Here is a 23,385-nt window from a genome sequence, read left to right as displayed (position 1 = left end):
ACAATTACCAAACAGAAAAGAGACCCTGAAAAACATTGACCACAATATCTATTGCTTTCCAAAACCAGGGGGAATAAGTTTTTTTTTATAGACTCATAGCTGAAGGTCAGGAAGGGACCATCCTCCATTCCAGTGGTTCTCAACCAGGGATATGCATACCCTTAGGGATATGCATACCCTTGGGGGTATGCAGAGGTCTTCCAGGGGGTACATCAACTAATCTAGATACTTGGCTAGTTTTACAATAGGCTACATAAAAAACACTAGCAAAGTCAGTACAAAGTAAAATTTCATACAGACAATGATTTATTTAAACTGCTCTATATATTATACCCTGAAATGTAAATACAATATTTACATTCCAAATGATTTATTTTATAATGATATGGTAAAATGAGAAAGTAAGCAATTTTTCAGTAATAGTGTGCTGTGACACTTTTTTTATTTTTATGCCTGATTTCGTAAGCAAGTAGATTTTAGGTGCAGTAAAACTTGGGGGTACCCAGGACAAATCAGACTCTTGAAAGGGGTACAGTAGTCTGGAAAGGTTGAGAGCCACTGCTCCAGTCTGACCCCCTGTAGTGTGCCCTGAAACTCAGCAGGCTTAGGCTGTGTTGGACCAAATGGAAAATGTTCCATAGTTGAGGGGAGAATTCTTTGCCAGCAGTCCCCTCCTTCCGCACAGCTGACTGCACTACCCACATGCCACATCTCTGTAGAGGCTAATGGGTGACAGCAGAAAGAAATCTGCTCTGGGGCCAGCGCGGTCAGCTGGGGGGAGAGGAGGGAGCTGGCAATCTATTTTACAAGGCTTCGTAATCTACCATTTGCAGATCTCTGCTCTAGTCTATGCATCCTTGATTCTGAACTATGACTCAGGTGAGGGGATAGTAAAGTGTGGTTGTAGGAAGTGCTTATCTATCCCTTTCCTAATGGTTTATAACATTCTGTTCACTTTTTTTGCTGCTGCATATTGAGCAGATGTTTTCAGAGAACTATTCACAATGACTCAAGATCTCTTTCTTGAGTAGTAACAACTAATTTAGAACCCGTTATTTTGTATATAAATTGGGATTGTGTTTTCCAACATGCATTACTTTGCACTTATCAACAGTGAATTTAATCTGCCATTTTGTTGCTCAGTCACCCAGTTTTGTGAGATCCCTTTGTAATTCTTCAAAGTCAGCTTTGGACTTAACTATCTTGAGTAATTTAATATTGTCTGCAAATTTTGCCACCTCACTGTTTATCCCTTTTTCTAGATCATTTATGAATATGTTGAATAGCACTAGCCCCAGTATAGATCCTTGCGGGACCCAGCTCTTTACCTCTTTTCATTGTGAAAACTGACTATTTATTCCTATGCTGTTTTTTATCTTTTAACCAGTTATTTCATCCATGAGAGGACCTTTCCCCTTATCCCATGACTGCTTATGTTGCTCAAGAGCCTTTGGTATAGGATCTTGTCAAAGGCTTTCTGAAACTCCAGGTACACTATATCAGTTGGATTGCCCTTGTCCACTTGCTTGTTGACACCCTCAAAGATTGGTGAGGCAGAGTTCCCTTTTCAAAAGCCATGTTGATTCTTCCCCAGAATATTGTGTTCATCTGTGTGTCTGATAATTCTGTTCTTTACAGTAGTTTCAAACAGTTTGCCATGTACTGAAGTTAGACTTACTGGCCTGAAATTGGCAGGATCACCGCGAGAACCTTTTTTAAAAATCAGCATTACATTAGCTATCCTCCAGTCATCTGGTACAGAGGCTGATTTAAGTGATAGGTTACAGACTACAGTTAGTACTTTTGCAATTTCACATTTGAGCTCCTTCAGAACTCTTGGGTGAATATTATCTAGTTCTGGTGACTTATTACTGTTTCATTTATCAATTTGTTCCTAAACCTCCTCTACTGACACCTTAATCTGAGACTGTTCCTCAGATTTGCCACCTAAAAAGAATGGCTGCAGTGAAGACAGATGCATATAATTCATTTAGCTTCTGCACCCTTGTCCACCCTCCGCCCTTGTCATCCATTAGGAGTCCTTTAGCATCTTGGTTGTCCTGTGGCTGCTCTGATTTTTTTGCAGGATTCCTGCTTCTGTTGTGCTTAAAAAACAAAAATTGCTAGTAGGTTTGGTGTCTTTAGCTAGTTGCTGTTCAAATACTTTTTTGGCCTACCTGATTAAACTTTTACACTTAACTTACCAGAATTTATGTTCCTTTCTATTTTCCTCAGTAGGATTTGACTTCCAATTTTTAAATGATGCCCTTTTATCTCTAGTTGCCTCTTTGACTATGTTTTTAGCCATCATGGCTTTTTTTTTTTTTTGGTATACATTTAGTTTGAGACTCTGTTATGGTATTTTTAACAAATTTCTATGCAGCTTGCAGGCATTTAATTCTTGTGTCTGTTTCTTTCAATTTCAATTTAACTACCTTCCTCATTTTTGTGTAGTTCTGCTTTTTGAAGTTAAATGCTACAGTGGTGGACTTTTTTTGTATTTCCCCCCCAGAAGGATGTTACATTTAATTACATTATGGTCACTATTACTGAGTGGTTCGGCTATATTCACCTCTTGGACCAGATTCTGTGCTCCACTTAAAACTGAGGGCTTGTCTACAAACCACCACTTAAGTCAATGTAATTTACGTCACTTATGATGTGAAAAAGTCACCCCCCTGAGTGACGTAAGTTACATCGACTTAAAGCAGTGTCGACTTCTATCCTCTCCTCCTATGGGATGTCTGTCTAAACTGTGTGTTCCTCTGCACTTGTCAGCTTTCCCTCATCCCTTTTTTAAAAAATTCCTCTATGTCCTTTTTAATTTTACAGGAATCTGATTCCATTTTGGTTTAGGAGGAGCCCACTCTTTCTGTATAGGTTCCTCTTTTCACAAAAGGTTTCATAGGTTCCTAAAAAGCCTAAATCCCTCCACCAAACACTATCGTCTCATCCACTCATTGAGACACTACATTTCTGCCTATCTAACTTCTCCTGTGTATTGAACTGGAAGCATTTCAGAGAATGCTATTGTGGAGGTCCTTGACTTTGATCTCTTACCTAGCAGCCTAAATTTGGTCTCCAAGACCTCTCTCCTACCTTTCCCTATGTCACTGATGTCTGTGTGTACCGCAGTCACTGGCTTCTCCCCAGCACTGCACATAAGTGTATCTAGATGTCTGGAGAGGTCTCCAACCTTCACACATTGTGGATAATTCACAATGTGGTTCTCCTGGTCGTCACAAACCCCACTACCTATATTTCTAATAATTGAATTCCCCATTACTATTACATGTCTGTTCCTAACAACTGGGGCCCTCTCCTGGCAGAATATCCTCACTGCGAGAGGATACTATGACATCATCTAGAAGGAGGGTTCCACTTGTGGAATCATTTCCCTCTGCTCCAGCTTCGTGTTCTCCTTCCCTAAGGTTTCCATACTCCGCAACAGCACAGAGGAATGAAAGAAGGGAGTGAGGTGACCAGACAAACTGGTTTGAGGAGGATGTTCCAAGAAGAAAGGGCAAAATGGAAGAAGACATGGAAGCATTTGTGAGAGGAGACAAAAGGGTATCAAGGGTATCTCCACTGGTGGAGAGGTGATAGCAAGGCGCGTGAAATGAGACCAAGCTATAGATTTAGTCTGGGGCTTCATATTGTAGGACTTTGAAAGCAAGGACAAATATTTTAACCTGATGCATATCAGTGTGCAGCGGCAGTCAAAAAAGCTAACAGAATGTTGGGAATCATTAAGAAAGGGATACATAATAAAACAGAAAATATCATATTGCTTCTATATAAACCCATGGTATGCCCACATCCTGACTATTGTGTGCAGATGTGGTTGCCTCATCTCAAAAAAGATACATTTACTCCTCATAACACAAGAACTAAGGGTCAGCAAATGAAATTAATAGGCAGCAGGTTTAAAACAAACAAAAGGAAGTATTTCTTCACACAACACACAGTCATCCTGTGGAACTCTGCCAGAGAATGTGAAAGCCAAGACTATAACAGGGTTCAAAAATGATCTAGATTAATTAATGGAGGCTACTAATCAGGATGGTCAGGGCAGCCTCTGTTTGCCAGAAGCTGGGAATGGGCAACAGGGGGTGGATCACTTGAAGATTACCTCTGGGGCCCCTGGCATTGGCCACTGTCGGAAGACATGATACTGGGCTAGATGGACCTTTGGTCTGACCCAATATGGCCGTTCTTATGTTACGCTCTTATGTTCATAGTGAGGTCACTCAAAGAGAGGGTGATGTAGCTGAAGTGCTGGGCAGGACAATGAGTCCCTTCTGTCCCAAGCCCTACCCTGGCACACCTCTCCTACCCCCAGCACAGCCCCTACTCGGGCTTGTGACGGGATTCTTGGGAGGTAGTGTTACAGCTGTCTTCAGCAGTTCCTGTGTCAGGGGAATCTCATCCCCAGGAGAAAGAGGAATTGCTGAGATTTAGGATGGCCCAGTAGAGGGACATAACTCGGAATAATGGGATGAAACTGAGTCAAGATAAAATGTAGACTATCCGGACATGTTTCCTTAAAGTGACGTCTATTGGGCCGTCAGTAGTCTCCCAAGATAAATGATGGCAGCTCCACTGCATGAATCTATTAAATTAAACTGGACAAAAATAACGGAGACTGTTTTGTTACAGTCTGATCTTGCTACAGTCTGATCTTGAATGGTACATTGGGAATGGACATGATAAGCTAACTGGGATTATATGAATCTTGGCCAAGATCTTCGTAAGCCTGTGTTTCAAAACTGCTGAGTACTCTCAGCTCTCACTGGAGTCAACAGACTAAATAAGGCTTCATTGCACCCAGAATCTCTAAGATGAAAGTCTTTAAAGCTTCTGCAGCCAAAAGCCTTTCCACTGTTTTGGTCTTGGAGAGAGACAAGTATTTCCTGAGAGCCTGATTTACAAGAGCCTCATGTTTTTTATTTTTTCTCTTAATGAGCTATCCTCCCTATCCATTTCCCTATTGGCTGAATCCTACTGCATTACCTGCACTGAAGGCAACAAATGTGCTCTCTCCCCTGCCCAGGCAGTAGTTTAAGCAGCTCCCAGATCCTAGCCAGCATGGTAGTTCTTTCTTCATGCTCATTGCCAATCAACAGAAGGGTTTCTCTGGTTACATTTGCAGTCTTAGCACCTTGTCTTGTGGAATATCTAGGATGTACCTAGTCAATACTTGGATGGGAGAACTCCAAGGAAAACCTAGTGGGCCAAATACAGTAAAGCGAGAGCAGGAATGTCTTTGGCCCAGCATGCTGCAGAAAGTGGTATTGTTGACTGAGTCTTCCAGATCAGCCAGCACCTTGGCTTGGTGTTGGGGCAATTGCGCTGTTGGAAGAGATGTAAAACCAAAGACCAAAGACCCAGCCCTGTATGGACATTAGATATGTCGTGGCTATTTCTGCAGGAATAGGGTTGGGTCTTGCCAGATTTCAGTTTGGGTAATAAAATTCTGCCTAACTCTATTTGCGGCTGTTTCAGCTTGATAAGGTATTCTAAACTTCCTGTCCTAAACCATTGCTGTGCACTGCTTAACTGGTGCTGCAAGACTCTTTGCACAGCGGTGGTTAGTGAAGCTTGGGATCCTTTGGGGGTGAAAAGTGCTATAATTATGCCCCAGGTTGTAGAGGAATTGGAATTTGGACCTAGGTGGAAGGATGAGCAGTGTGATTTTTGCAAACCAAAACTGTTGGTTTTTTCCTTCTGTTAAAATCTCTGCAGAGGGTCACCTCTTCCTTGGCTAGGAGCAGATCCCCAAGCACTTTTGGCAGAAGTGCTTCTGAAAGGAAAAAAGCTTGTGAAGAATGGCTAACACAGAAGCGGTTTTCTCAAGTGCAGGTAGGACAGAAGCTGTATTTTTGCAAGGATGAGGAAAAAGTAATTAAATGCAATGTCCTGTAATATTTCTGCTGTATGGACAATACCTAGTGGTTTGCCACCTTTGGGAAGAGTAACAAAAAGTTACCAAGTGAGAAGTGTTTTGGGGTGGAAAGGTAACTTAGTCAAAGCATCTAGTTTGAAATGGTTCCCTGCAGCCTGAGGCTCTACACAATTCACTTGGCCCCATCATCATCTTCCTGTGATAGATCCTTTCAATTCCATGCAGTCTCCTGTGTGTGGGTGTTTTTGGATAAGATGTTTTGGATAAGACTTTAATAACTGGGATCTTGTCTGCTTTTTTTCGGCATTTTTTTTTTTATAAGAGACAGGAGTTTTCGTAAGAGAAGTTTGTCTTCCTTGGGCAACATTTTCCATCCCTTTACTGTTGTACAGTGTGAATGTTAGTTGCTGCCCTCCACACCAGAGGTAGCTGCATTTTAATGGTGCTATATGGATATATTTAGTATTTGAATTGAAAAGAGCTCTGTAAGTTATTATTAAAGGTGGCCTGCAGTTGTATAATACAGGTCTGTCAGGTTTAGTGTAATATACTGAATGCCCCAAATAACCAAGGTAAAAGGGCCATTCAGCTTATTATGAAATATAGAGTTCTTCTTCTTTGGTTGCCTCTGGTTGCTGCTCCTTGGTTCTGAGTCCTGCTCCATGCATTTTTCCACTGATATCGCTTCAGTAAGAGAACCCTGCTGAAGCATGACACCAGTCTACACGGCTGAGCCAGGGGTCTTTTAAAACTACATAGTGTGGTTTTGCAAAGTGAAAAATGAAGAAACAGATTTATACACATTGGGTATAAAATAATATAGAACTTTGCAGAATCATGGAAGGTGGGAGGCATCACGTCGGGGTCACCAGTGTTGTCAGATGCCTACCGGTGTGGTGCTCTGCTCTGTTCTATGTTGATATCACTTGGCTGCGTGCGTGTGTTCCCTCTGTGTGCTGTCCCAGCTCTTCGAAGATAGCTGACACAGCAGACCCGAAGAGAACCCCCAATGACCACAGAGTCTAGTAAGGTACGAAGGCACGTCGGCCAGGTTTATTGTCAAACGAAGCACAATAATAGTTCCCTTTAGATTGTTACTCTACAGGACATACTACGAGTATGTGCCCCCTGGCAGTGGACTCAACTCAGTCAGTGGCTGGACTTTCCACTGCCCCCTCGGCTGGACAAAGTCACCACCCCAGGGATGCATTCTTATACACAGGTACAAACAAGCTACACATCACTCCTGACGTATGAGGTGCAACCCCTCTACGTAGCAAGGTACACCCCTCTACGTAGTAAGGTACCGCCTCTCACCTTGTACACGTTGGTTTGAACAAACAACTCTATCCATCATATTACCCTTTTGGCCCTGTTATTGGGATGGGTCAGCCTGTTCCTTGTTATCTGTGTGGAATGTGCAAGTATGTGAATGTTCTGATTTCTAGTCTTACGTACCTAAAAGGTACTGATCTTTTTGCAGCATTAGCCCTTTCCTTGCCAGCTTCTGTGAGCAGGGCCTGCCTCTGGCTCAGAGCTTCACTTTGCTTTATGTTAGCAAAGTCTTGACCATTACTTTAGTTCAGGCCTTAGGCCTCATACCAGGCCTCTGATACCAACGTTTATATCTCAGGGCCTCCTCTTACTACAGGAGGCTCTTTCTTTACTTGCATAGGCAAGCTCCAAACACCAGCTGTGTTCCATCAATGATGTGGTACCATCATCACATTAGGGGTAAACAAACATAACACAGGAAATTCTAAGTTAAGACTAAAACTTCATTCTTAAATGGTGCTCTCAAGCATGGGTATTGCAATAGAGTTGGCTTGTGAAATCATCTGCAGTAGCAATGAAAGGCAGGAAGGTGAGTGAAGAATAACATTTCAGCTTCTCTCTGACTTTGGTCTACACTCAAAGTGTTGTTCTGGAGTAACTACAGTGATTTAAAATTGATCAGGTTATACTGGTGCAAACCCTTAATATAAATACACTTAAACTGGTTTAAACCTTGGGAATATCAGGTTAATTTAAGCCTTAAGTAGGTTGGTTTAAGCAAAGTCAATGTAAGTGAGGTTTCAATCAGTTTGTGTGTATCTACACAAGCAGTTTGCATCAATGAAATTAACTCAACTTAAAATCAATTCAATTACACTGGGGCAACTTGTCCAGTGTAGGCTAGCCTTTAGCTCCTTACCACAGCTATAGCCCTTACACACAGTACCCTGTGCAGTTTGGGTCTGAAACTGACCAGTTCACTGAAACGTGAAACATTTATCATATATTTTTAAAGGTGAAAATTAAAGTTTGCTGTTAGAATCTTTCCTGTAAAATATAGAATTACTTTCTCTTTTTAAATTAATTCAGTACTTGTAAAAGGTGATGGAGATTGCCAGTCCTGGAGACCAGAGTCCTCTGACTATCCCATAGCTTCCTCACCTGTGTGCCTCAACCATGCTCTGGAGGGAGCACCTCTATGAGTGAGAGATTTGTTCAGTCTCTGTTGTGCGTTCATTCCGTGGCCTCCTTGCTGAGACTGCTAATAAGGGTACTTGCAGTGGTTGTGGTACTAGATTAGGCCTTAGGAACTCTTTATTTAAAAACTAGATTGAGACCATCAGTTCAATTGAAGGTTACAAATTTAAACTTGTTTTTAAAAGTTTCCGTTTGCTGTAATTGACAATGTGGTGATAACAGCTCTTTCCTGTTCTTACTTTCAAGGCTGTGGATTGAGTTTAGAGATGGCGGGTGTTTAGTTGGGAAGTATGGAGGGAAATTTGTTTGTGTAAATAAATATTTGGGGTTTACAATACAGAGGAGTTAATTAACTGGGAAGGGAAAAAGGAAATGCAGTGTAAGATTAAATCTTCCTAGGAGGTTTTCTTCTCAGGAGGGAGTTCTGCCATATTCTTTCTCATGCTTGAACTGATGCTATCTTTGCTCTTTTATCTTATCTGCTTTTCCTTCCCATGCTTATCTGAGCATCTAAACACAATGCCTAAGAGTGCCACCAGCCCTTCCATCTTTGCTGATCAAAGAACTTAATCTACTGTACTGATACTGATTATTTTGAAATCAGAGTTAATTCTAATGACTATTTTTTATTCAGCAGTTTTACTTCCTGGTTTTGCTGATATTTTGTTAGGCAATAACTAATGAAGGCCAAGATATTATTGCTGCTACCCAGTCCATCTTGGACAGAGAAAATTATTTTGTAAAGGTAAGGAACATATATTTGTCCTTTTCACCATATCCTGATGACTACACAAGAAAACATGTGGGTGTCAAAATCTCTGTGCCCATCAACAGTTGATGGTAAAATGTCAGTAGTTGATAGTATCATAAGACCAGTTATCTCAAGATATGTGACCTTTGAGCCAAATTCTGCTCTCAAATATTCCACTGTGAATCAGAGAAAATAGATTTTCATCACTATATCTTAGACCCCATATCTTTAGTTGAGTCCTTGTGCCTTTCTTTCCTCACTGGAAGTCATAGTGTCATTTTACCTACAGCTACCTGAGATCTGATGTTATGACCCATGTCTTCCTCTGAGCTTCTTTCTCCATAGACTGCCAGGTTTTCATTTTTGCTGCTATAGATTTACCTGTCCTCTTGGACACTCATAGCTCCTGCTGCTATGGTGCCAATCCCTAGCATTCCATGATCCTGTTAGACTCCCGGATCATAAGATTGGCTTAAAAACCATGAGATGTTTTTCACCTTCCCTCTGATTTTTCCACCTTTTGGGGTATGGGATCATTTCAGATTCAACGTTTAAACTGAAATATGCATACAGAAATACGAGCCTGCCTTTTCACTGCTCAGAGAGCACTTAGCTCACCCTCTTCTATCCCTTTGGATGTGGGGTGCTGACACTTTATCCCCCAGCCCTAACTAGTCAGGGTGGGCATTCTTCCATGTCCCTGTCCACAGTTCTCCTGTACCCCACTGAGTCTCTCTGTATTCACTTGCCCCCATATTTCTGGCTTTTCTCTTCTATGCTACAACACAGTCCCTTGCACGTCATGTTGCCCTGCAGCCCCATACTCCCTGTGGCCTGATGCTCTAGGAAAGAGATTAAAACTTTATGGTAAATTACTGCTGTGCTTAATGCTGAATTTGCTATTGATTCCCAGCCTATTTGGCACCACCCTTTCCCCCTTCTGCTAGGCCACCACACAGGCCTCTGAAAGGAGGGTGCACTGAAGATGGGACCCTAAATATGGGCTTACAACCAGTCTCTTGCTTAAAATATCAACATTTATATTGGGTCTTTCTGTTTGGTCACTTAACTGCCCATTTCCACCTACTCTTCCGTTCACCCCACCACATCTGGACTCTGTTTTCTGTATAGAACTTTGATATCTCTGAAAGATGAGTGCTTAATAGGTTACATAAATACATTAATATCCTCTGCCTCTCTGTAATGTAGGAGGTGGACAAGTATTTGAGACACAGAGATTTCTTAGAGCTGAGAAAGAAGGAGATCCAGTACAAGAAATGGCTGGAGTGTGTTTCAGAGCCGCTGCTGCAGAAAATTGAGGACAAAGTTGACAGCCAGTCAAGTGAAGAAATAGAGGAAAGGAAACGAAAGCAGCTCGCTCTATATTTAAACTACTGTAATAAGAAGGTATCCGTAATGATTTTATCATTGTATGGGTTGCACATTGAGGGTTGCTGGCAAAACCACCCATTGTTGACCTTTTAATTGATACAATATGGCATACCCATGGGATCTGCATTAGTCTTGTTTGTACTTGATCTTTTTTTCTTGCTAACAACATAATTGTGGTTTAAACTAACAGCTATTGTGTTCAGGTAATGATTGGATTGTCCAGTGTACCAGAAACATATGAAATGGTTCCAAACTGGATTTGCTGTAATGAGAAAACGGTGGGGTTTACTCAGTGGGCTGTGAAACGTTTAGCGTGAAAACCATGTGCTAAACAGTCTCCGCAGAAGAAGTCAAGGACTGAATGGGTCAACAGAGACTGAACTATACTCTGACCTCTCAAGAGTTTTTCCAGTATGGTTTTGCAGCACATTGTCAGAGCAACATGGGGAAGCACTCACTTCTGTGTTCTACCTGTCCTGTGAAGCAGTAGGACCACAGGCTGAGGTGGTGCCAATGTAGTATCTTAACAGAATTTTCAAAGTGGAGTGACATTACCAATTTATTGAAAAAAACACTTAGTAACTTGAGTGCCTTGTTTCCTGTGATGTAATACTCAAAACTAATCATGCTCAGGGTAGAAAATGTCATTCTTTTGTAAAGTTCACACTGCTAGTGAGCACTTTGAACATGCAGGACAGCTGCTGCTAGAGTTATACTTGAGTGTCTCTTAATAGAAAACTGCTAAAGTCATTCTCTGGTTCATGAACTAGATGTAATAGATGACAGATTTCTTCACCAAATAGTGACGGAACCAACAAGAAATGATGCTATTTTAGACTTAATTTTGATAAGTACTGAGGACATCATAAAAGAGTTGGCTGTAGAAAATAACCTTGGATCAAGTGATCACAAATTAAGTCAGTTTAAATTAAAAGGAAGGATAATTAAAAACAGATCAGTAACGAAGGTTTCTCAAGAGACTTTAAGAAACATAATTAGTAAAGTCAATTGCTCTGAAGAGCTCAGGGATTTAAATGTGGAGAAGGTTTGGACTTTCTTAAAGTCAAGGGTGCAAAAACTATTTGGAATTTGAGTCCCAAGCAAGGGGGAAAAACTCGTCTGGAGTGCTGCCCTACCTAATTGGATGAATAATCACCTCAAAAAGGATATTAGGAGTAAGCAAAGACCCTAAAAAGAATAGAAGAAAGGATTGATCAGAAGAGAAACTTACTGTATATACTTGTTCCTTAGCCCGTTTGTTTATAAGCCAACTCCCCCAAGATGGTTAGGTAAAAATAGGAAAAACTGTATGACCCTTTCATAAGTCGACCCTATATTTCAGAGGTGGGCAAACTTTTGCACCTGGCCTGCTGGGGTAAGCCTCTAGTGGTCCTTGACGTTTTGTTTACCTGGAGTATTCACAGATACGGAGCCCCTCCGCTCCCTGTGGCTGCAGTTTGCCGCTCCCATTGTCTGGGAATGGCGAATCTTGGCCTCAGCGAGCTGATGGGCTCCATGCCTGCAGACGCTGTAGGTAAACAAAAATGACAATGTACTAGATATTCAATTCAATGATTCCATAGAGTTTAAAATCATCAAATTTTGGTGTAGACCCGTTTATAAGCTGACCCCTGCTCTTTGATGGGTCACTTTTTTACCAAAAATATTTGGCTTATGAACGAGTATATATGGTATGTCTTGGTGGTCAAAAAATGAAGGGATAAAGTGAGAATAGCCAAAAAGCAAGGTGAGTTAGAGCTTGCAAAAGGATTTAATACAAATAATGAAAGATTCTTTGGACATAAAAATGAAAAGAGAACAAGAAAGGAAGAAATGGGCCTCTGTGCAGCGAGGATAGGGTGGAGATTAAGGATGATATACATGTGGCACAAAATGATGATATAGAGCATTAGGGCGAAGGTAGAATGGCTGATGGGAATAAGTACATAGAATGGGAGTTACCACGTGAGAGATGAAAGCAAAACTCATAAGAGTTTACTGCGCTCATATCAGAGGAATTGGATAATTTCCATCCCAGAATACTGAAAAAACTGGCACATGAGAGTGCTAGTCAGATAGCAAAGATTTTTAATAAACCTATCAAATCTGGGATGGTACCATATGACTGGAGAATAGCATATGTAATACTTATATTAACGAAAGGGCAAAAAGGGACATTGTCAACTATAGACCAATTAATCTGACCTCAATAAGTATGCAAGGTATTAGAACAAATTCTGAAGGAAGGCGTAATTAAAAATATGGAGGTAAATGGAAAATGGAATAAAATTCAGCATGGTTTTCCCAAAGGTAGGATGTGCCACACTAACTAGATATCTATCTTGTGTAAGATAAATTATTTTAAAAGAGGAAGGACATGCAGTAGATCTAATGTCTGGTCTTCAATAAAGCATTTGATGCCTACTACAATGGCTGGTGAGTCTTGCCAACGTGCTCAGGGTTTAGCTGATTGCCATATTTGGGGTCGGGAAGGAATTTTCCTCCGGGGCAGATTGGCAGAGGCCCTGGAGGTTTTTTGCCTTCCTCTGCAGCGTGGGGCACGGGTCGCTTGCTAGTGGATTCTCTGCAGCTTGAAGTCTTCAAACCACAATTTGAAGACTTCAATAACTCGGACATAGGTTAGGGGTTTGTTATAGAAGTGGATGGGTAGGGTTCTGTGGCCTGCTTTGTGCAGGATGTCATACTAGATGATCACATTGGTCCCTTCTGACCTTAAAGTCTATGAGTCTGAGTCTATGAAATTATTAATTAAGATGGAAGAGACAGGTAAGGAACTGGCTAAAACAAGATAACAATGGGTTGGGCTGAAAGGAGAACATAAGAACAGCCATACTGGGTCAGACCAAAGGTCCATCTAGCCCAATATCCTGTCTTCTGACAGTGGCCAATGCCCCAGAGTGAATTAACAGACAGGTAATCACCAAGCAATCCATCCCCCGTCACCCATTCCCAGCTTCTGGCAAACAGAGGCTAGAGACACCATCCCTGTCCATCCTGGCTAATAGCCATTGATGGACCTATCCAGTTCTTTTTTGAACCCTGTTATAGTCTTGGCCTTCACAACATCCTCTGGCAACATCCACAGACTGTGTGTTGTATGGAAAAATACTTCATTTTGTTTGTTTTAAACCTGCTGCCTATAAATGTCATTTGGTGACCCCCAGGTCTTGTGTTATGAGGAGGATTAAATAACACTTCCTTATTTACTTTCTCCACACCAGTTATGGTTTTATAGATCTCTATCATATCCCTGCTTAGTCATCTCTTTTCCAAGATAAAAGGCCCAGTCTTATTAATCTCTCCTCATACAGAAGGAGTTCCATACCCCTAATCATTTTTGTTACCCTTTTCTGAACCTTTTCCAATTCCAATATATCTTTTTTGAGATGAGGGCAATCACATTTGCACACAGTATTCATGCCATGGAGAACTATTGGGCTGGAGGGAGGTTACTAGTGTAGTTCCTCAAGTGTCAATGGGTCTTGAGACTGATCTTATTTAATATTTGCTTTGATGACTTTGGCACAAGAAGTAGGAGTGTGCTAATGAAATTTGCTGATGACACAAAGTTGGGAAGCATTGTCAATACAGAGGAGTATTGCAAAATGATACAGGAAGAATTGGATGACCTAGATCACCAGAACAATAGAAATGGGATGAAATTAAAAAGTACAAAGTTCAAGGTAATGCATGTAGAGACTATAAGAATTTCTGCTGTAAATTGGGGCCTCATCAGTTAGAAACAACAGAGGCAGAGGAAGACCTGAGTGTATTACTCAGTCACAGGATGACTATGAGCCACCAATGTAATGTGACCATAAGAAAGAAAAATGCCCAGTAGAGAGAGAGCCGTATTAATGGCATTGAACAAGGCATTGGTGAGCTCTCATCTGGAATAATGTGTATAGATCTGGCCACTCATGCTCAGGAAAGATAAATTTAAATAGATGCAGAGAAGGAGTACTAGGATCATAAGGAGAATGGGGAGCATATTTTATGAGAGCAGACTAAAAGAGATTGGCTTATGTACACTAGCAAAATGAGGGCTCAGGGGGGATATGATTGCTCTCTATAAATACATTAGGGAGGTAAATGCCAAGGAGGGTAAAACTATCTAAACTAAAGGACAATGTTGACACAAGAACAAATGGATATAAACTGGCTATGAGTAAATTTAGGCTGGAAATTAGAAGAAGGTGTCTAACCATCAGAGGAGGAAGGTTCTGGTGCAGCCTCCCAGTAGGGGTGGTGGGGGCAAACAGTGAGTATTAAGACACAGCTTGAGAAGTTTATGAGCAGGATTAAATGACTGGATTGCTTGCACAGCAGGATATTGGAATTTATGATCTATGGGGTTCCTTCCAGTCATCCTTCATACGTAACTTCAATGCACAAAACAGAACAGTCACATCATCTACCACTGGTGAAATAATCATTTATGTATATAAAATGTCTTCTCGGTCAAAGGAAACAAGTCTTTTAGAAGTTCTACCCATACAGCATCATGGGAATGTGGCCAGTTGGGTGTGAGAGCAATAGGCACACTGTGCTATAGTGGTGAAACTTTGGTCATGGAGTTTGAGATGCATGTGAAAAGTGACATGGAAGCTTTAAAAGTCAACACAGAGCAAACAGAACTTCAGTTTCCAAGGTTTAATCAGAACATCCCACACAGCAAACAGCATGGAACGCCGTTTATCTATTTTGGAAGGATGAAGGGCCTGGTCAGACTTTTTACTGAAGGCATGGGATTCAGAACTGTAGATACCATATACTAGGGTATACTGTAGATACCATATCAGATTTGCAGCCAGCCAACCTCAGACTGTGATCCAGTAGGATCTCACAAGCTGGGCTGGGTCAGTACAGGGATGGGACGCCTCCAAGTGCTGCAGAAAGTGGTGTTATTACTTGGTTGCTGGCAGTTTTCTCGCTAAGTCATGGTGGCTTCAGTTCCCCATGCTGCTGAATGAGACCCTGGCTACTTGAGATTGTTAAAGATACCATGACCTTTTTCTTAAAAATTAGAGTATCTTAGTCAAATTCCAAGTGAGGCAATTCCACCTTGCCTATCTCTCTTCCACCCTACAGTTTCAGCTATGTATAGTATTCTCCATGCCTGTAAACTCTGCTATAGAGGGGGCTGCCTGGCAGTGGTGTGTGGAGTGAGGCTTCTATAATCTGCTTTATCGTGGGGGGGAGGGGGTGTTTCTTGTAAAACACTGAGACCCTTGGAAGGAAAATATGAAGTGTGGTGGAAAAGCTGAGGCCCCTGAGCCATTGCTCTGAGTAAGATGATGTAAGTAACCTGCCAACATATCATGATCCCGCAGGCAGGTATCACCATTTCACCACTTCCTGGAGTTCTCAGGGTATCCAGGGCACATTTTCCTCAGTGAAAAGCCCAGATCCCCTCTTGTATCATGAATTTGGGGGCTTCAGCCTTACCCTACAACCTGTGGCTGTGAACCCTCTAAAATCCTCCAATTCTTGGTTACCTGAGTGCATGGGCCTGTGTAGCAGTGGGGTATTAATACGCATTCATTGTGTCCATTTGTGAATCATTTTGAGAGACTGATTCTTTTCTGTGGCGTAGATAAAATCCCTGATGCTGGCTCACCTTAAAGCTTTCTTTTTCTGATGTTTTTTCTCCCTTTTTGGCCATTTCTTTCTTCCTGCCTTTCTCTCCCTGCCATTAGCCTTCCCCTTCTCCTGGCCCCCCTGCCTCCCTACCTCACTGCCCCTCTGTCATCAACCTGATGCCCCTCTCCATCTCCATCCTTCTCCCTCCATTTTCCTGCATCTTCCTTCAGGCTCCCCCACCCCTTCCCACCCCCCTCATGCTTCCTCCCTTCCCTTTCACTCTTCTATCACTCTCCTATTGCCGCACACCACTTGTCCCCCCCTCTTGCCCATTCCATCCCTCTGTTCTCCCTCACTTCTATCAGTCACTCCCTCCCTTCCCCCCTTTCATCCAGCCTCGTCCTCCGGTCTCTCCCCTCCCTGACCTTCCAAGTGCCCCCATCTCGGTCTCTCTCTCTCTCCCCAGATCCCTGCCGGCTCTCTCCCCACAGCTTCACTCCTCCCTCCCCGCTCTGGCTCTGCCAAAGTTTCCCCCTCTCCCTGTCCGCCCATTGGCCCTCCAGTCTCTTCCCCTTCTCCCCCCATCCCATCCCACCAGACAGCCTTCCCCTGATTTCCATTCTCCCCACTCTCTCACCTCCCTCCTCCCTGCCAGTCCCACAGTTAAGAGCAGGGGTGGCGGATGAATGGCGACATGGCCAATCATGGCCCAAAGACAGAAGCAGCTCTGCTTCCATCAGGCCACATTTGGCTAAAGACAAGGGTTTGCTCAGCTGCACCAGGCCGGTATCAGGTGCTCTGTCTTTTCAAACCTCTCAGCTCTTCAGCAGCAGTGGATGTCACTTCTGTCTCCTGCCGCACTGCTGAGCTACGGCCGGGGAGGGGGGGGGTCTCCGCTGCACCTGAACAGTGTGGCAGGGACATGGAGGGGACTGTGCACTGATGCTTCAGAGAATAGCATAGACATCAAACTATGCCTGTGCTTCCATTTACACTTGTACAAGGGACTAGCCATGAAAGACTGTAAGCTCTCCAGGGCAGGGACATAACGGTACATATTTATACAGCGCCTAGCACAATGCTGAGCCAGATCTGAGGCCTCCGTGCACCACTATGATATAAATATTAAATACAAACATACAAAGCAAAGGGGTGGTACTAAACATTGCATGAAACTGCTGCGGAGGAGTTAGAGCTGCATAAATAACAGACTCCTCCATCCACAGGACACTCAGTAAATGTACATGTAACCTTGCTAGCTAGGCCTCAGCACTGCTACCTCCAGTCACTACATCAGCAGCATCATCCATGACCTGAGCTATCGCTTGCTTCCCACACAGGGTAAGGTGGCATTGGAAGATTATGATTCTTCAGAGTACGACCCTCTCTTCCTGAATACACATCCCACCTATCTGAAGGTACGGCCGACTGCCGCTTTTTGGCTTTTAGGTGCACCCTCTAATCAAGAAAAGTCTAGTGGCTAATGAGACAGCCAGTGTATGTTACTGATTTGTTGCTCTTAGGGTTGGTGATACTCAAGATGGTCGTTTGGCTCAGGTGGTTCCACTTGCATTAGTTTAGAAAACTGAGTCCCAATCTTGCTGCCATTGCAGTCAAGGAGAATTTGACAGTTGATTGCAGTGGAAGCAGGAGAGCAGGCCCCCATTCCTTCCATATTAAACTCAGTAGTTAGCTGGGTAAGTTTAAATATTTCAGAAGAGTTTTAGTTTTACAGTTTTACTCAAATTTACAAAGGTCACCTGGGCTAAAGTCCTTTGACCAGGGCTTGGTGTGTCTCACAGTAGGCCGGGTGTGTTTTGTTTGTGATACTGAATCACGCTTGTTTGGCTGACTTGCTGGGTGAATAATCCTATATTTCTTGTGGCTTGTTTTTGGTGGGAATTTTGTTTCCTACAAAAAGCCTGATTGCTCCAGATGTAGTTGACTGTAGCCCACAGATATGGATACTGTTAGTGGGTACAATAGCAGCACCCCCATTTCTAATGCTTTGGGCAGCCTGTAAAGACTCTGCCCAACTTGTGCAGAACATGGGAGAGGTAATGAGAGGGTGCTTAGCGCAGGAAGCCTGGACTTTGGCTATATTCTCAATTTGCCATAGCATTGCTGGGTTCCTTACCATCTCTGAAAAGTAGGTTATTAACCGGTTTGTGCCTCAGTTTCCCATCTATAAAGTAGAGCTAATGACACCTCCCTACTCACAGGGTGTTTTGAGATGTAACTTTTGTCTGTGCCATTCTGAACCCCTCAAATTAAAATGTTATTCTTAGTCCAAGCATATGAAATACTGCATTTGTTATAGGTGTCAACTCCACCTTTACACGATCCACTGTTAAAAGAGGTACAAGGAAGATTTCTTGAGGGTGGGCTTATCCAGCAATGTGAGACAGGTACGTAATATCATCCATATTCTTCAATTCGTGAAAGTGTTTCACACAACAACGAGAGCCATTCTGGCTAGCAATAGTGCTGCTGTTCACATTAGTTACTGTTCAACTCCCCACAGGAAGGATATACTCGGCCAAAGAAATGAACGACCTATATAAGGCAAAGTTGCCATTGCTTCCTTTAGGCCGGCAAAATATGGATGCAGCTGAATGGCTGAAAATACCCCCAGGATACATAGAAAGTGAGATTCGGCAAAGGAAGAGGTAAATCTGCTGAGTGGCAATAGACGTACTCCCCATCCTGTCCGGTCATAGATCAAAGTGCTTGGAAGGGCAAGTTCAGGTGGTTTTACTGGTGGAGTCTGCTTACTTTTGTACATTTTGTAAGAAGTTAGTGCTGGTGAAAGGGGCTGGATTGCCTCCTGGAGAAGTAAGGGGTGTGTGAATCTATGTAGAAAGTGGGGGGTGGGAACAGCATGGTTCTCCGTATGGCCCCACCTGGAATTCCTGTTCGTGTCTTAAGAGCAAGGGAGCTCTGAACTAGAGATGGGTTGTGCTGAGTCATTTCTTGCATTGCTCAGGGCCAGGCCTGGAGGCCAAACCTACAATTTAGCCTCTTCAGGATAGGGAAGGATTTCATCTGGATGTGTCTGAAGGTTCTTAAAAGAGCCAGAGTTTTGCTGCTGTCACTAGTGTCAGGCTCTTTGTGAGCAAAGCAAGGCGGCTGATTTACAGCTGTTCACTCAGCTTGTTTTACATTTGATCATTATGTTGTGACAATTTTGAGGTTTTTGCTTCTGGCAGCCCCTATCCCCAACCATGCATTGTCCCTCGTGCTCCCAGTGAGGGTATCCTGCACCAACAAACTACATCACAGAGCCAGGAGGCTTTAAGCATATATCACAGGCACTCTAAGAAAAGCTTCAGTTATGCTTAAAATGCCATAAGCAGGGAGATGGTTTAAAGTTCAGCTGATAAGTATCTTTGTAGTGAAAGATGCAAAACAAAGAAAATTATTACAGTTCAACTATAACCTGTTGAAAACTTTGTAATTGGCGCATGTGCTGGCCAAAGCAAATACTGCTAACCCTGAGCAGGAGGTGTGGAACCTGGGTCTCCTCTAGGATTCTAACTCAGGCTGCAGATGGGTGTCAAGATACTAAGAGGTGGATGCCAACTTCACCATGCCCCAGTTTAGTGCTCCCAGTCTGTGGGCTGGGAATCAGTACAGAGTGTTCCGTGGGCTGGCAGAGCATGTGGGGAGTCTTGTGCTGAAGAAGGGAGTGGATCAGCACAGCTGCTGAGATATGGGGAAAGGGAAGTTTTTAGTAAGGGTTTTGACTCAGTTCTTCAAACTCCCCGTTGGTGCTGGTTCACCAAAGGCCTCTTAAGGAAAAACATGCCCCTTATGTGCAATGATAGCAAAGCTGAACCAAGTGAGAGGTTTTATTCCTTGTCTCTGTGTGGGTTTGCATGGGCAACCCTTACGACAATGGCTCCCCTACCCTCTTTGCACTGGAGCCCATCCCTGTGAGAGAGACTCCTGTAGGATCAGCCCTTGCTACATCTCACTTGATTGGTTTCTGTGCTGTTTGCGTTCCATTCCTCACTTTTTCTGCCTTCTCCCTTCTCTCAGGTTCTCTGTCACCCATACCATTTTCCCTCCTCACTTCCTTGGATTTAGGGACAGTGTCACCGTCCTCTGGCCATAGAGACTTTGGTACTGGGCAGCACACCACGTCTCCCATTGGTTCACACTCTCAGTCCTATGGGTTGTTACTGTACCTAAGCTTTATTCCAGCATCCTGTTTAGAGAGAATTTGTGGGTAGTGGCAGGTTCATTCACTTAATCCAATTTTCCTGTTAAGAGAACATTTGTCAGAATGACTCAGTGCAGTAAATAGCTGGAGCTGAAGCATTGTTGATTTGGAGCAATCATTCGTATGTGACAATATGTTAATGGCTGTTACCAATCTGATTTCTGTTAAAAGGCGAAGGGTGAAGAGAAGCCGTAACGCTGGCACCCTGGACTTCAAGGCCTGGGCTGACAGCACATGTCCTCCCATCCTTTGAAAAGAGGAGATGTATATCTACTAGAAAGTTAGATTTGGGATGTGCACCCAGGACCTTCTGCCAAAGCAACTGACCACTTGCCAGTCATCTTGACAAAATGCAATAAAACCGGCTTGCTAACCATTCCTTTCTGAAGTGCCAATTGCATAACAGTACAATACCTAAAGAAATGCAAAGTACTCTGTGCTACATGGATTTCCAGCCCCAGTAACAATACTGTACAGACTAAAAATCTGAGAAAGTTAAAATGGCAGGAGCTTCATTTAAAAATGTCACTGCACAGAGACAGATGACAGTGCTAAAACACTGAAGTTTATTGCAATGCTGTGAAATGTTTGTATTGAAAAGAGAAATAAATCACCGACATTTTCCCTACCTTCCCAGCCACTATATAGCCTTCTTAACAATCCCAGAGACTGCCTAACTAAACAGACAACAAGCAAGACCAGAAAAGGACATTTCTAGAATCTGCACATTCCTACATAAGGTGCTCTATTACGACTCCAGGTCTGATTTACTTCAGATATCAAAAAGTGCAGTGAAAACATGTTAGGGAAAGCAGGTCCCTGGGTTGTCCTTTCCATGACCTTGAAGGATTCACTGGCTAGTTCCAGATCTTGTTTATTTTCCAGTAGGCTAGAACTCTGAGGATGGGGCACCTTGAGAATCTCAAAAACAAATCCTTTGTCTGAACAACGAGCAAATCAAAGTGCCCCTGGCCAGCCAACCTCAGTTTGATGGAGGAAAGTAAGTGTAGCTTCTATAGAAGTTAAACAACATTCTCAAGCAACTGTTTGAGCTGGTATTTACTTCACTGTCAAAACTTTGTACGTGAAAATAAACATATGCCTGTGAAGTATAAAATAAAAGTTTGCTTACTAATATCATGCCACATTTGAATGACTTTCTGCTGGAGACTTATAAGGTGCACAAACTGAGATGACTTAACACCAATGGTCATAGAAAGATTGAGTTACCCCAACCAGGCATGGAAGTAGAAGGCACATCTTCCTCGAAGACCAGTACTAACCATTCCAGCTATATTAACTTCTGCCAATATTCTACAGATTGAATAGTTTCAATACCTTTAAAATATTGGGCCATTACCCCTGTCTCACTAGGGGTAGGCTGCGATTAAATACAAAATGCAAAGGTTTGGCAATCACACCTTATTGTCTCACAACAAAATGCCGTCCCCTTCAGATGTATAAAACAAACATGATTCCCATCAATTAGATAGACACAATCTCTCAAAAGCTGCCAAGATTTTTTTTTTTTATTTAGGACTAGAAAAATTGGACCACAGAAAACTGTTAAAAGTAACAGAGGGTCTGACTTAAGTCCAGCAAAGAAAGGGCCTTCAGGCTGGTAATCAGGTTTGAAACTCTGTTAGGCATTATTAGGTATTGTAGCACCTGTGGGATACAAATTCACTCATTGTCTGGAACTGAATGCAATGCTTAAATGTCCACAAGGCAAATTCAGGATGCAATAACATGGTTACTATTTGTCAAACACTTTGAAAAACAAATCCCCTTTTACCATTCCTGATTTTCATGTGGGGAGGAAGATTTTGCTTGCAACAAATTTCAGTTCTACAAACCCCTACTGCACTAGCAGTTCCTATACCAAACAAAATTTATATTTTAATAGTCTTTCCTTGAATTTAGTCCTTGTAAGTTATTTCCCATTATTTCTCATTCACCTGTACAATAAAATATATTTTTAAAAAATCAATATGCATCAGTAAATATATGTAGACAAATTACATTAATAAACTTATATTTTTCACTCTTTCTGTACATGTTGGCAATGACAAAGCATAAAAATGCACATCCCACGGAGATCTGCAAAACCAAGTAATTTTACACAAATAATTTAGGAAAATTAAAAGTTGAAAAATATTCTTCCACCTTATTGTAGGTCGCACACAGTATTTAAAATAAATCATTTTTTCTACATACTCTTTTTAACCACATTGTCTCTGCCAGAAATGATTAATACAACCGAACCAGAAAGACAAATCAAGTTGCAATTTCTTATTCAGTGCAGAACTGTGTCAAGTAAAGAACTGCATTTGATGATTTTTTAAAAAAGAACATACAGCATTTTAGAGCCTCTTCAAGTGCAAAGGGTTCAGCATTTAATCCCTATAATTAACACCCTGAGAAGGGAATATTCCAGTGGATATCACTTTTCAGCTTTCATATGGAATGATTCTAGCCTTCAACCAAACCATTCCTAGGTCTACATGTTAGACTAAGTGGTAACATTACATATACATACATTTGATGCCTAGATACTATTTAATACTTTTTATGGCCCTGAAAACGGAAACATTGGCATCTGAACACAACAAAAATGTCAATATTAATCAGCAAAAAGGCACTGAGCTACAGTATCTTATATACAGTAAATTTTGCATTTGCATAGATCACCAGCAACTTAGGACGCAGCAAAGAAATCATATACAACGGATAATTAGGAATATGATGCAGCAACAGGAATTCTTGCTCAGTAACTGGCTTTGGGGGGGGGGGGGGTGACTGATTTGTAAAATGCTTTCAGCTCTGGTGGAGGTGGCCAAGCTGTCAGCTTTGTCCTTTGTAAAATAAAAATGTTTTCTTAAAGGAGTGTTTTCTGCTCAAAGAGCTGCAAATCAAAGCGGACCCAAACCTCCCCGGTTGGAACCTCATGCAGCAGTAAACGTTTAGTTGTAGGCCCCTTGTTCTCCTGTTCTGTTCTGATTTTTGCTACTGGAACTTCAGTGCGACCCAAGAAAT

At 42.3% G+C, this 23,385-nt stretch overlaps 2 protein-coding genes across 9 annotated transcripts in view; one reads left to right on the top strand and one right to left on the bottom strand.

Annotated features, from left to right (window-relative positions):
• Nucleotides 1-22,339, top strand: part of FAM228B (family with sequence similarity 228 member B) — a 27,956-nt gene extending 5,617 nt beyond the window's left edge. For 3 of the 5 annotated variants that reach the window (XM_030555320.1, XM_030555321.1, XM_030555318.1), the window contains exons 4-10: nucleotides 5,746-5,862; nucleotides 9,048-9,122; nucleotides 10,338-10,535; nucleotides 17,465-17,542; nucleotides 18,445-18,532; nucleotides 18,649-18,793; nucleotides 20,521-22,339. In XM_030555320.1, coding sequence (XP_030411180.1) covers nucleotides 5,746-5,862; nucleotides 9,048-9,122; nucleotides 10,338-10,535; nucleotides 17,465-17,542; nucleotides 18,445-18,532; nucleotides 18,649-18,793; nucleotides 20,521-20,602 — 783 coding nt within the window. In that variant the 3' untranslated portion in view covers nucleotides 20,603-22,339. The remainder of the gene's footprint in view (nucleotides 1-5,745; nucleotides 5,863-9,047; nucleotides 9,123-10,337; nucleotides 10,536-17,464; nucleotides 17,543-18,444; nucleotides 18,533-18,648; nucleotides 18,794-20,520) is intronic. The other 2 variants (XM_030555319.1, XM_030555322.1) reach the window with 2 other exon arrangements.
• ITSN2 (intersectin 2) overlaps nucleotides 21,733-23,385 on the bottom strand; it is a 125,282-nt gene continuing 123,629 nt past the window's right edge. For 2 of the 4 annotated variants that reach the window (XM_030555314.1, XM_030555313.1), the window contains exon 40: nucleotides 21,733-23,385. In XM_030555314.1, coding sequence (XP_030411174.1) covers nucleotides 23,228-23,385 — 158 coding nt within the window. In that variant the 3' untranslated portion in view covers nucleotides 21,733-23,227. The other 2 variants (XM_030555316.1, XM_030555315.1) reach the window with 2 other exon arrangements.

Source organism: Gopherus evgoodei, chromosome 3 (assembly GCF_007399415.2).
Source record: "Gopherus evgoodei ecotype Sinaloan lineage chromosome 3, rGopEvg1_v1.p, whole genome shotgun sequence".
NCBI lineage: Eukaryota > Metazoa > Chordata > Testudines > Testudinidae > Gopherus > Gopherus evgoodei.
This window is presented reverse-complemented; position numbering and strand designations above follow the sequence as displayed.